The sequence below is a fragment of the Trichomonas vaginalis genome, chromosome IV (assembly GCF_026262505.1).
Source record: "Trichomonas vaginalis G3 chromosome IV, whole genome shotgun sequence".
In the NCBI taxonomy this organism is placed as follows: Eukaryota; Parabasalia; order Trichomonadida; family Trichomonadidae; genus Trichomonas; species Trichomonas vaginalis.
In genome coordinates, this window is record NC_067206.1 from 26,640,725 (window position 1) to 26,653,885 (window position 13,161).

A 13,161-nucleotide genomic window follows, 5' to 3' on the forward strand; every position below is an offset into this window, starting at 1 on the left:
ATCTATTCAAACTACAAAGTTTGTAATTTAAAATATTTTGTGAGATCAGATTGAATTAATTCAAGGTTCTTTTCAATTAATATTAATGACCATATTACGCATTTTCGAACATTCTAAACCAAATATATAAAAATGGGAGACGAATGTTAAATTTGCTAGACATGGGGAGTTGTCTGCAAAGTTTTAGCTCTTATCTCTAACAAAAAATTAATTTTTAAAAAAATGACCGAATACGTTTCACAGCGAGAAAAAAAATAAAAGGCAAGATAGAATTTCTAGACATAAAGAAGTTGTTTACCGAGTTTTAGCTCTTATCTCTAACAAAAAATTAATTTTTAAAAAATGACCGAATACGTTTCACAGCGAGAAAAAAATAAAACTGTACACTGATTTTAATTTCATTTCCAGTCACTTTACTTATTATTTTTTCTTTTTTCATTTTAATTATAATTATTTAATAATACGTTTATTTACGTTACCATTTTCTTTTATTTTTTGAATTCATATTAGACACTTATAGAATATTTTGATTTTAACGTACTTCATTAGAATGAATCCTTACAAAGGGTATGTCGATCGAATTTACCTAATTGGTATTTCCAATCAGATTGAAAGAAGGTAAAATGACATGGAAGAAGCTTCACCCATGTTCCCATCGCCCCAACCCTTCAATCAAATGATTTCAAATATTTAGATGTTTCAAAATCTTTTTTACAAAATCAAATTTAGCTTACAGAATATCCCATTGCCTAAAGGCAAGAAATGTCGTAGGGTCAATCCCTACGACCAAATCAAAGCTCTTGCTGGATACATGACCACTGGGCCTTTCCCTGTGGTCAAACAAAACAATGGAAAACGTTTGAAATTACAACAAATTGATGTATTTTATAGAGAAGTACGCAGATACTTCAAAGAAAATCATTTCACCAAGACGCGATTAGAGCATGCCGGGCCAGAAACAGCAGTAAGATATTGGCGCTTTCACCCAATCTTATCTGGCACGCAGATGTTCATTATTTTAGGGGTGTTCGTGGCCAGTATATTTATGGCATAATCGACAATTTTAGCCGCAAAGTCCTAGCGTGTATACAAATACCAGATATGCTGGCAGCGACGATAGCGAACGTTGCGGCTTCCGCCTTCATTGAATTTGCGCCCCTTATTGTTCTGGACCGACAACGGTTCAGAAAATAGGGCGCCTTTCAAGATCTACTTGATCTTTGGGCGTCCAATGGCGGCATACAGACTCTCATTCTCCCTACCAAATGGAAGATAGAGATTCTGGCCGACATTGGAGCGCTGCCAAAGCATTCAGGCTATTCCTGCCTTTATTGGGAGTACAATAATAACACACCGCATGAAGATCTCCCAATTAAAGTTAGTATACAAGTCTTGGGTATGGTGGCACTGCGTTCCACCTTACTCAATACTTGTGAATTTGACACTTTACAAAACCGTTTAACGTATATTTTACAACACAACGACAACACTAACTTAACCTTAAATATTTACAAAGCCGCAAACCACTTCACCTCACTAACGAACTCACTAATGTAAAAAATAAACGTTCTCACTATCGTTCTCACTAACGACTTCACTAATGTTCTCATAAATTTTCCTCAATATCTTCATCATCAGTGTTAACCCTATTGTAGTCATACTTAAGCCATAAACTTCTCTAACTTCTTAAACGTACAATTTACATAACTTACCTTCGTCATCGTATGTTTAATGATATAACTATTTCTATCTTTATACACAGTCAATGAAAAGTCAACTGTCTCGGATGTATTGAAAGAACATGTTATGCTCAGGAAGGAAGAATAAATGTTTAAATGTATTTTGTATACTGTGGAATTCGAATGAGTTGCTTTGTTCTGTCATTTATATAAAAATAAAATAAAAAAATAATTTTAAAAAAATAAACTTAAAAATAATGATATCACCACCATCACGCGTATGAAAACATAGCACAAAAATAAATTTAGGTGAAGTGGTGAAATCTCACCTCTTTTTTCACCCGGTTTTCACCCACTTGAATTCATTGCTTTATAAACTCTCTTCCTTGTTTCTTTTAGTTGCTTTCTTCACGTCTGTCTCCAACTTGACTGTCTTTCTTCTCGTCCATAATGATACCAATTACTTCCACCAGTCAATGGTCAAATGGTCGTTCATAAGGGTTTCCATACATTCCATAAGGTCGTATGGATAAACCGCTGGTGAGAAGAAACATTTTCTTTAGTTCCATCGACTCTATTTAAATGCATTGTTTCACCTTTCATCTGTCATTAAAGTCTTTTGCGTGTTTTGCAAACTCATCGTCCTTTCCTAAAGCATTTTCTGACTCAGTCGCAACCAAATTGGATGCTTTATTTATGAGCCCTATTTTATTTAATCTTAACTTCTTTGCAACCCAGCCTCCAATCTTCCTTTATTTGCATCTAATGTCTTTGAAACCCTTCCTCCACTCATTTTATTTACTGCGTCATAAGCTCCAAGTGCTTTTGCTCCAAATGCTAATGCTTTTGTTCCCATTGCGCCTAAACTGCCCAAGCTACCATTTACCCCATATTAAAATCATCTCTCTTCAATATTATCTCATAAAAGTTCTCGTTACTGGAGAAAGTCAATGAACATAAAACATTCTCACGTGCTTCGCCTCACCGCTTTGCGGTCTATCTAACTTCTTTCTTATCTCATCTATTCTCAATAAAATGTCTGAACAATTGCTAACATCTTCTACAACAGTTATTTCATCATGAATGACTTTCATGAACAAGCTCATTTAATATGCAATTAAAATCATTTCAATAATGAGTCCATCATTTCCATCTTTAGGTAGCACAACATCTTTCATTGAAGAAGGTTCGACAAGTCTTATGTTAAACTTACTGACAAAGTTTGTTATACTATAATGCTTCGGCGGCGAATACAATAGTTTGAAGACATAATTAGATTCTTCAGCAAATTCACTTATACTGGATTTTATAACAATGTTCTCACGAGACAAACGCCACCAATTGACAATCTTGTAAGCAATCCTGCTGAACCTTCAACTGTAAACGTCGATGGTAACATTCCACGAAGGTCATCTATTGACATCTTTGAGTCACTGAATTTAAATATTTTCTTAAAGCAATCGTCATTATCTAACCATGCAATAGCTTTGAAGTTTTCATTTGAATATACATCTGCTTCATTAAATGTAAATCCTGACTTCTTTGCAGAGATGACTTTAAAATCTATTGAGTTTGTTTCAAAATTATATGCTATGGTAACTTCTGAAGGTAATTGGTGTCCTTCTGCTATAAGTTGTTCTTTCAATACCGTTTGAAGCTTTGTGTTAAAAACTTTCATGTCATCTCCTGTATCTAAGTTCACATACACAGCAACAGGGAAACTATCTTGCTTCTTTGTTTCATCATTATATCTCAAAACATTAAAGTTCTTCAATAATATTGTTCTTCCTGCTGGAATACTTCTAACTTGTCTTATTTCAATAGCTTTCTCACCTCCTACATACTCTACCCAGTGTCTTGGATATTCATAAGTATACTGACTTTCTTGAATTTTGGTAGGTTTCATCATAACGTGTTCATAGTATATCTTTATACTCTTGTCAGTTAGACTCGGTGCTATGTTCTGAATATTCTGACTTGCATTTTTAATGGAGATAAAATGAAGCATTTAATACATGACGTAGATGAAGACATGAATGAAACTACAGACAAACTTAACTCTTCTCTTATTCTTCCTTTCAGCAAAGATTATGAATTCTGTTCAAATGGTGTGTATTTCTATTGTGGAAAGATGGGTTCAGTAAGACATTTAACCTCATTCGTCATATACTCATAACAGAGCGTTTAGGAAACGACTCTTACTATGACCAAATCATTATATCAGCAACTTCAGACTCTATGGATTCAACAGCGAAAACATTCATGAGTAAAGTTCAAGCATCTGTCGTTAAAGTTCCAGATAGCGAACTCATTGAATTTCTTCAACGTTACATTCGACGTAAGAGAAAATATTATGCTATTGTAGAGTTCATACAGTCAGGAATGCAAAAGACTTCAGAAGAGATGGAAAGAATTATTGACAAACACCACTTACGTCAGTACTCAGGAGTTTACGATATGAAACGACTGACAAACTACATTCTATCAAAACTTTCAAAATACCCCTTCAAAAAGTATCCTTCAAACACTCTGCTCGTTTGTGACGACTTCGCCGGAAAAGGTTTAGTGTCAAAACCAGACTCACCATTAGCTAACATCATAACTAAAGTCAGACATTACCATTTAACTGTAGCAATACTTATGCAAACATGGCGTTTCCTTGCTTTAAACATAAAACGTCTCATAACTGACTTCGTTATCTTTCAAGTTTCTCACGTTATGACATTGAACTCATTTGGAAACAGTCAGGTATAACATTACCTTTTGAAGAAATTTGGGGAAGCATATAAGTCTCTCATCTCTCCTCGTTCATACCTTGAGATTCATATCATGACTAATACCATTAAAGTCAAAAATATTCCATGGGAACGACAACATTGTTTTAAAGTTTAACCTTCAATTGACTGATGGTAAACAAATTCCATGCATCTCTGTCGCCATTTCTGTTAATATTTTTGCTGTCATTCATATCATCCACTTCCCCATCCGTTAGCTTTTGAGGATATGCGTTAGAATAGCTGTTCTTAAATGAAGGCTTTTCACCTTTGAGAGCATAAACTCTATAACTTTCTGCATACTTTATGTTTGAACCTCCTGAGCCATCATTGACATAAATTTTTATAGGCTTCCACCCTTTGTTCATATTCCTGCTTCTTCCTTTGCTCTTTTGTTCAGTAGTTCTACATCTTTATACACAGCTCCTGTCTCAGTGAATTCAACAATATTTTCATTCGTTAGCTTTACATTCAAACCCTTGTCGAGTATATTGTTCATTTCATACATATAAAAGGTTTTTATTCTATATGAAATGAGAAGCAAATCCATCTTAGCTGGTGCCGTTAATGTTCCAATTGAACCAACATCAAACGTTGACTCACGAACGACAAACAATATTGTCATAAAGAACTATAGTTCGGAGTGTTGAAAGAAAAAGAACCAGAGCTGAAAATCCGTGAATTTAAACACAGCTTCAAACGCTAACGCTACATCAGATGTTAAGTAGAGTATCCACCACTGGACCAAATTCTTTCAAGAGAAGCCAACGACAACCCTTACATAAATGTTCAAACAAATCCTTCAGATAACGTAGACCATTACCTTTTCAGTTATACCAAACAATTTTACTCAAAGACGATAAGAAGCTTTTTGATAAATCTTATAAGTAAGAACCAAATAATTCTAACAAAGGAGGACCTTGAAAATGTTATATCACGAATAACAGAAAGCAATGTGTCATTGACTATCTCGACCCTGAAATCGAATGCTGTGGTCAAACGCCAATATTCATGAAAATAGGTAACATCCGCATCATTGAAACACCAGGAACTACAGGAATTGAGTTTAAGTATAAATATTCGAACGAGTATACAAAACTTTCAACAGAATATAAGCTTTGTCTTAAATATGTTTTAGTAAATTAAAGCAATTTGTAATATCTATCCAAAACTTCTTCAACAGTATCGAACTCATCTTCATAATGCAAACCTAATCTTATTGACTTGGTGCAGTTTTCACTAACACAATATTTTTCTGTTCTCTTGACTGACATAACTAACTCATTTTTTCATCAACAGCAACAACCAAAGTTCATGCCCTAATACATAACATTCATACTTTATATTTTTAGCTCTGAGTTCTCTTGTAAGCTGTTGCATTTAATATTTTCTAAAAAGTCAATCAACAGTCATTCGCACTGGTGCCTTCAGTTCTACAGGCTCTCCTTGAAAGTCAACAAGTCTGAATTGCATGTCTTTCAAATTATGAGGACTAATGCGAACCCATTTACCTAAATGAGTTGCTATGACAGGAACGTTTGGAATGAACATTGAATTGACTGCATAACAGAAGGATTTATATTCTACTGAACCTTTACTATTAACTCCTGAAATACCTGTGACATAGCTATTTTTGACTCAACGTACAAACAATTGCCATAACATACGTATGGAACAGATTTCATCTCAATCGTTTTGTCAACACTTTTCAAAGGAAATGTCATATTGGGTATGCTCCCAAAAGAAGTTGTACTCTATGACTCATTCGTGTTATCTTAAACTCCTTCGCATAACTGAACTTCAAAACTCCTGCAATAAGTTTAACATTCATTAAGTTTTCTTCGTTATCCTTGTTTATTGTAGTATTTATGAGAGCATTTAACACTCCAGCTAATGTTTCCATCTTATATTCTATAGGGTGTCCAAAGGTGCATTTAGCACAGCGCTCTATATGAGACTATTAAAGGAGATATATGCTGATTAATATATAATAAAAAAATATGAATATATGTATATGATGAGTAAGTTGTATTTTGGCGCCATGCCGGGATATAAAATGAATTTTGAGACAAGAGGCGGTTTCGCGGGAAATTTTGGCGGGATTTTTTTCATTTTTTTAATGAATCATAAAGAAAACATCCTCGCTCTTGCAAAAAAATGCAAAGACTGTAAAAAAATCTACGAGACATTGGTAAAATGCTTCGGTATGGATGCTCCTAGCTATTCCACTGTAACGTATCATGTTAGGATGTATCACTTCATGAACAAAAAGGCGCCCATCATAAAAATTGACAAAAAATCGCCGGATCAAAGAAAAATCAAAGCAATTCTTCAAGCGCTAGATGAAGACCCAAGAGCATCACTCAGAAGGATAGAGGAGATGACAAAGATACCACGTACAACAGTCAGTTATTATCTGCACAATTATTTGAACTACAAACTAGCGTATACACGTTGGGTTCCGCACAACCTTAATTCAGTTCAAAAAAAATCTAGAGTCCAATCTTCGAAAGAGCTCCTCTCTATATTGGGTGCGTATCAATCCAAGAAGTTTCGCTTTTAGTAACAGGGGACGAGTCTTGGTTTCAATATGCAACAGAAGCCAAAATCATGTGGATCCCGAAGGATGAAAATCCGCAAACATTCCCGAAGAAAAAAATTGACACACCAATGATGATGTTGTCGGTTTTTTGTGGCGTGAATGGCATCATCGCAATTGATATTCTTCAAAAACCTAATACGATGAATGCTCAGTATCTAATTGACAATGTTCTTACTCAAATTATCAATTCTGATGAGTTTGAGAAATCCAAACAACAAAAACAAAAGTTTGCAATTCATTTTGATAATTCAAGAGTTCACAAAAGTCATAAGGTAATGAATTACTTGTTGGAAAACAATGTCAAAGTTGTTCCAAACCAAATTTATTCACCTGATATTGCACCCTCTGACTTTTATTTATTCGGCACGCTAAAAAAGAGAGCTGAAGGACGCGAATTCGCGAGTCCAGATGATCTTGAAAATTTTGTAAGAGAGCAATTTGAGCAATTTTCTCATGATGATTTAAAGCGTGTCTTTCAAGCCTGGATCGATCGCTGCGAACGCGTGATTGAATCCAATGGTGATTATATTTAAATAAACTTTATATATATGTAACTTGTTTATTTCTATTCGCAGTATTCAGGTTTGTGCTAAACACACCTTTGGACACCCTATACATTATTGTGAAATCTTATTTCGTGCTTCTTTCCATCTATTTCAAGCTCCATGAAATCTGTTTCGTCAGTTATAACGAATGAAGCAATAGTATTAAAGTCAACCATTCTGAATGCAAGTGGCTCATTCTGAAGACCTAAGTTTGTTTGTAGCTTTACTGTCCCGTATTCGTTTGGGTCTGTACTTTGCAAATAGAACAACATTTTATTCTCATTAAAATATGACTATTGCTGCATATGCGTATGAAGCTGACAGAGCTAAACGTTTATATTTTGGTCAATACTCTCTCACACTTACTGACAAATATATTGTTATATCTGATGGAAATACCGAGAAATACATAACATGGAAGGACTATGAAAAGTTTGACCCTATTTTAACTCCATGTACTATGCCATTCATTGTAAATGGTGAAGTTGTCATGAAGAACGACACAACAGTATATAAGTCTGTTCATGAAGCATTAGAATATATGTTGAATTATAATCCCGAAAGATTTGACCCAAGCACTACACCATGTGCAATGCCTTTTATTAAGGACGGTGAAATCGTAAGAGTTCCGGATTCAACGGTTTACACAGCTGTTCAAAACAGTTTTTTTAGCGAATATCTTTAATTCAGAAACTACAGAAATAAAATTACCATATATAACAGATGCTAAAGAAATTAAATCAAAAACAACATTATTTACGTCACTTAATGATTTAATGACTTATATCATTAATATTCCTGCACCAACTACAGCATTTGATCCAAACTCGACGGTTTGCAGTGTACCTTTCATAAATGACAGTTCATTAATTACTTTAAGGGATTCGACAGTAAATGAATCATTAAAGGCGTCATTAATGAAAATCATTGATTTTAATTCATTCACGAATACATATAATTCATTCATTAATGTTTCATATGCTTCTAAAGAAGGTGAGCCAAAAACTATCAATAAAGCGGTGTATGAAATAAAAGCATCAACGACGAAATTGAATTCGTTAACTTTTGACGGTGATAGTTTCGTTAATGACATAACATCGGGGAAAACAATTTTAACGAAAGAATACTTAAAATCTCATGTTAGTGAGTTCGTTGAAATTGAAAAAGAAGGTGGAATTAAGTTCGATCCACTGAATTTCATTTTCAGCTTAGCGAATGCGGGTGTTAGTTTCGCTGAATGGACAACTATACAGAGTGAAATAAATGCAATATGGACGTTTTTGGGGTCAAAAGCGGGAATGGGTGAGCTTGTAAATGCTGCAAGAACATTAGGTGAAACAGGAAATTTTGTAGATGGTTTTAAAAGACTTGTTTCAAATGTTTTAACAAACACAAAGAAATTATTTAGATATACCATACATAACGGTCAGATTTTCGAACAGATAGCAACAAACCCTCCGGTTATGGCTGCGTTGATGATGGTTAGAGATATAAAACCACGTAACGACGGGAACGAAGAACATGAACAACAGGATACTGGTCGGGTTATTCGAGACATTAAAAACGTGTATCCTGAAGTTATTGATTTATTTAGAGGAGTTAATGATTCAATTTCAAAACATTCTATAACCCTCGATGAAGAGAATAAATTAACAGATTATATATTCGTCATTATTGCAGAATTAATGAAGAGAATAAATGAAAAAGGAATTGGTGATATCATTAATGTCAGCGATGTAATGATGAAAAGAAATTTTGACTCATTATTTACAAAACCGAAAACAGAATATAGTCTTTATGACGTAATTACCGAATTAATGAAAAAGATTAATGATAATAAGAGTTCTGGCGGAAGAGTTGAATTAGAAGTGAATGATGTTAATGAGAAATTAGCCGAAAAAGCAGACAAAAATGAGCTTTTAGCTCTGAGTGATAAAGTCAAGAACCACGTTCATTATATAACTTCAGACGAACAGATTATAACGGACTACCATGGATATTTAACACGAAGTGATGAAGTGAAGACGGAAGACCCCAATGAAAGAAGATATAAATACATTCGTGCTAAAGGTTATGACATAAGCTGTACTGTACAGTATGACACGGGTAAAGCACCAGAAGCATTTAGTTATAACGATGAAATTTATGCCTCTACTTTCTCTGTTAAAGGTGTATTAGTTGAACCAAGATTTACTTTGAGAGTTAAGTCAAAAATAACGTTTGAAGATGCTATTAAAAGTAAAGCTGACAAAGTTGAACTCGAAGCAATGAACAAAGTTTTGAAATCTCATAAACACAACATCTCCGATATAAATGAACTTCAAGCTACATTAGACAGTAAAGCCGACAAGAACCATACACATAAATCCTTCACTACTGTTAGAGCAGACGACATAATATTGAACTATACCCTTGGTTCAAGTGCACCTTTAGAGAATCCAAGTACAAGCGTAAAAGATACACTAAACTCCTTAAATAGTAAATGTATGAACATTGAAGGTCATGTCAGAAACTTTGAAACACATGAACTACCAGCAATGTTAGATAAAAAAGCAGATAAAACTTATGTGGATGCAGAACTAACAAAGAAATTTTCGAAACCAGATACAATGACATTTACAACAGAAATTATAAATGGTGAACCAGCAACTCCATTTGAATTTGTTAGAGGTCTTCAACCAGATACTTTTGAATTTTTCTTGGATAATTCTATTGAACTAACATTACATTATAAAAGTGGAACAAATGCAACATTTCATCCGGGAGATACATTCCAAATGGTATTTAATGACATAAGTTCTTTAGAATATGTTTATAGAGTTATGAGCATATATGATTTAATATATCCTATAGGAGCTGTTTATACGTCTATGAATCCAATAAATCCAAACACTTTATTTGGTGGTAGATGGTATGAAATAGTTGACAGTTTTCCATTCTACACTAATACGCAGTCAATGAAGATGGGAGGTTCAAAGAAAATAGGTATTGAAAACCTTCCTTCACATATGCATAGGTTCAGTGGAAGAACATCTGTGGAAGGAAACCATTCACATTCAATAACAAAAAGAGGTTATATAAATCTTGCAGCGGGTTCGGATAGATGGGGAATGAATAGATATGATATCTCAATGACCCAAGATGTTAGCACAGGTATTTTCTGTGGAACTGCAGGAAATCATACACATGTTGTAGCTGGTATTACAGACCCAGCAGGTAATGGAAAAGATTATATGCCTCCTTATATAACAATGCACGCTTGGATACGAGTTGGTTAAATCTTTAACTTTACATAAATGAGCTTGAAAGAAGTATTCGAACAACATCCATGGAGGTCATTTAAGAAGTTCAATGAAGCAGCAAAAAGTTGGGGATTTACTAACAGAGCTGAAGTGAAAAAGTTCTTTGACAAAAATGTTGTACATCAAACAAAAATAAACCCTTACGACTACTTTTTACCAATTTACTCCAACACTCCTGACGCATACCAATTTGACACTCTCATTCAAAGCAGAAAAGGAGGACATAAACCATTCCTCATCTTCATTAATGTTAACACTCGCAAAGCTTTTGCGTATATAATGAGGAATAAAGGAACTCGTGAAGTGTTAAGAGTTTTACAAAAGTTTGTAGCAGAACATAGCCCAAGTACTTTAACATCAGACCAAGACAGTGCATACCTCAGCAATGAAATCACAGATTTTCTCATTAAGCATAACATAACTCACTACACTACTGAAGACCATAACCATAACATACTCGGCATCATAAACCGCTTCATAAGAACGCTCAGAGATTTAAACAAGAGCGAGACTTTACCGAAGAAACAATGAAACATTTTCTCGAAGTATATAATTCCTCAACACATTCTACAACAGGACATACACCAAATTCAATGACACAACAACAAGAAGAAAAGTATATACAAAAGAAACGAAGTCAAACACAAAATATCAGAAATTCAACACAATTTACCCTCATTCCTGGTACAAAAGTTCGTGTAGTTCTTGACGACAAACCGTTGACAAAGAAACGTTTAAGGTTAAGTCGAAATTATTATATCGTAGACTCTACGCAAGGTAATGGATATCTTATAAAAGCTGCTGACGACTCCATAGCGTTTTACCCTCGTCATAAATTAGTCGAAAGTAGTAATGGCAAACTTGCTGAAACCATTGACGAAGCAAAGCGAGGAGTGGTTATTGAAATACTTGGCTATAACACAAACGATGACACTTATAAAGTAAGATATGAAGGAGGCGTTGAAGATGTTATACCATCTAAGAACTTGAGAGAGTCAAAGCCAACACATCTGGGACCATTAGAGCGGGAGTACTGGAAAGACAAAAATATGCCAGAAAGAATAAGAAAATTCTTCTAAACTTTTTCATTAGATGTAAATCAGACAAAGCATTTACCAGAAAGAATAAGAAAATTCTTCTAAACTTTTTTCGTTGGATGTAAATCAGACAAAAATATATTTTAGGTGAAGAGGTGAGATTTCACCTGTTTTCTCACCTGTTTTTTCACCTGTTTTCTCACCCTCACCGCTTAGCGGCTCAGATTGCTTTTGCTTTCTCGTGAATTTTCATGAATTTCCTTAAGATAGAAAAAATAAAGTTAGTTTTATTTTTATTTATTTTTTTATCTTGTATGTAAAGATATGATTTCAACAATAGGTTCTACAACAATTCAAACAACTACAGCACCAAACTCTTTAGTCATGAATCCTACATCTATGTTAGTAGAGATGAAAAGCTTCATTCCTTCTTCATATACTTTTGAGACAGAAATACAAAGAATTAAGCAAGAACTTTTAACAAGTAATTTAGACTGTAGTGCGAAGATGAAACAAATGAACAGTATCTTTATGACATGCAGGACATTATTGACCATTTACCCAAATTGCCTGAAATCCAACAACAAAAGCTCACTATTCATGAATTCGATGAAATAGAAGTGAAACCAACTGACTCAGTAGAAATAAAGAAGTTCATACGTAAAGTAAACTATGAGTTTCTAGGATATCATTGCAACCATAAAGTTATGGACAAAGATTGCGACATGGTATAAAGAACATCTCTGACATATATAAATCTGGGGAGTTTAAGACATACGACAACTTTGTTTCATTAGTTGCTGAATGTGTATGGCAGATAAAAGATAAAGATAAAAGATGTAAAATATGGAATGGACAAATAAAACCAACAACTTTTGAGTTAAAGAAACCATTGACGCCTTAGTTGTTCTAGCAGGTCAAATTTCAATGTATAACGCAAAAATGAATCCGCAATGTTCAAAATGTAAAGCAGCAATGAGGAAATATAACTACTCCGTCAAAGAGATAGAACGTATGCGAAACGACTATGCTGACTTAAAGAAAGAAGTAGAGAAACCAGCAGAAGATAAAATGGACATGTTAGCATTTCTGAACAAAAACTATCCAACAGCTGACGATTTCCTATTATCTGATGTCAAGAAAGAAGTATAAAGAAACTTTCGGCATTGTTAAAACTTTTGACATACTGACAGAAGAAATAGAAGCTACGAAATTGTTTAGA

The 13,161-nt window shown here is 34.1% G+C and overlaps 3 protein-coding genes and 4 pseudogenes across 7 annotated transcripts, besides 7 other annotated features; 4 read left to right on the forward strand and 3 right to left on the reverse strand.

The window, feature by feature from the left end:
- Nucleotides 1–379: part of a mobile genetic element that runs on past the window's edge.
- Nucleotides 1–379: part of a terminal%2Cinverted (terminal inverted repeat of Banshee-A1 transposon ID:TVAGG3_0173850) that runs on past the window's edge.
- A 1,415-nt stretch (nt 380–1,794) lies between these two features.
- Nucleotides 1,795–2,068: a terminal%2Cinverted (terminal inverted repeat of Maverick-1B transposon ID:TVAGG3_0173860).
- Nucleotides 1,795–13,161: part of a mobile genetic element that runs on past the window's edge.
- TVAGG3_0173870 (uncharacterized protein) lies at nt 2,986–3,588 on the reverse strand (the record flags this gene model as incomplete). Its single annotated transcript, XM_051225406.1, has 1 exon — nt 2,986–3,588. One exon carries the CDS (start codon nt 3,586–3,588, stop codon nt 2,986–2,988), a length of 603 nt encoding a protein of 200 aa, XP_051110392.1.
- On the forward strand, nt 3,712–4,326 carry TVAGG3_0173880 (annotated as a pseudogene). Its single transcript has one exon. A coding segment is annotated over exon 1 (615 nt).
- TVAGG3_0173890 (uncharacterized protein) lies at nt 4,818–5,078 on the reverse strand (the record flags this gene model as incomplete). Its single annotated transcript, XM_051225407.1, has 1 exon — nt 4,818–5,078. The coding sequence occupies one exon, from the start codon at nt 5,076–5,078 to the stop codon at nt 4,818–4,820; it is 261 nt and encodes an 86-aa protein (XP_051110393.1).
- TVAGG3_0173900 lies at nt 5,802–6,356 on the reverse strand (annotated as a pseudogene). The gene has a single exon. A coding segment is annotated over exon 1 (555 nt).
- Nucleotides 6,368–6,395: a terminal%2Cinverted (terminal inverted repeat of Mariner transposon ID:TVAGG3_0173910).
- Nucleotides 6,368–7,668: a mobile genetic element.
- TVAGG3_0173920 lies at nt 6,462–7,588 on the forward strand (annotated as a pseudogene). The gene has a single exon. A coding segment is annotated over exon 1 (1,127 nt).
- Nucleotides 7,641–7,668: a terminal%2Cinverted (terminal inverted repeat of Mariner transposon ID:TVAGG3_0173910).
- TVAGG3_0173940 (keratin-associated protein family) lies at nt 8,899–10,190 on the forward strand (the record flags this gene model as incomplete). The annotated part of the gene is made up of 1 exon (XM_051225408.1): nt 8,899–10,190. A coding segment is annotated over one exon (1,292 nt), but the record flags the coding sequence as incomplete, so codon positions are not given.
- TVAGG3_0173950 lies at nt 10,897–11,516 on the forward strand (annotated as a pseudogene). Its single transcript has one exon. A coding segment is annotated over exon 1 (620 nt).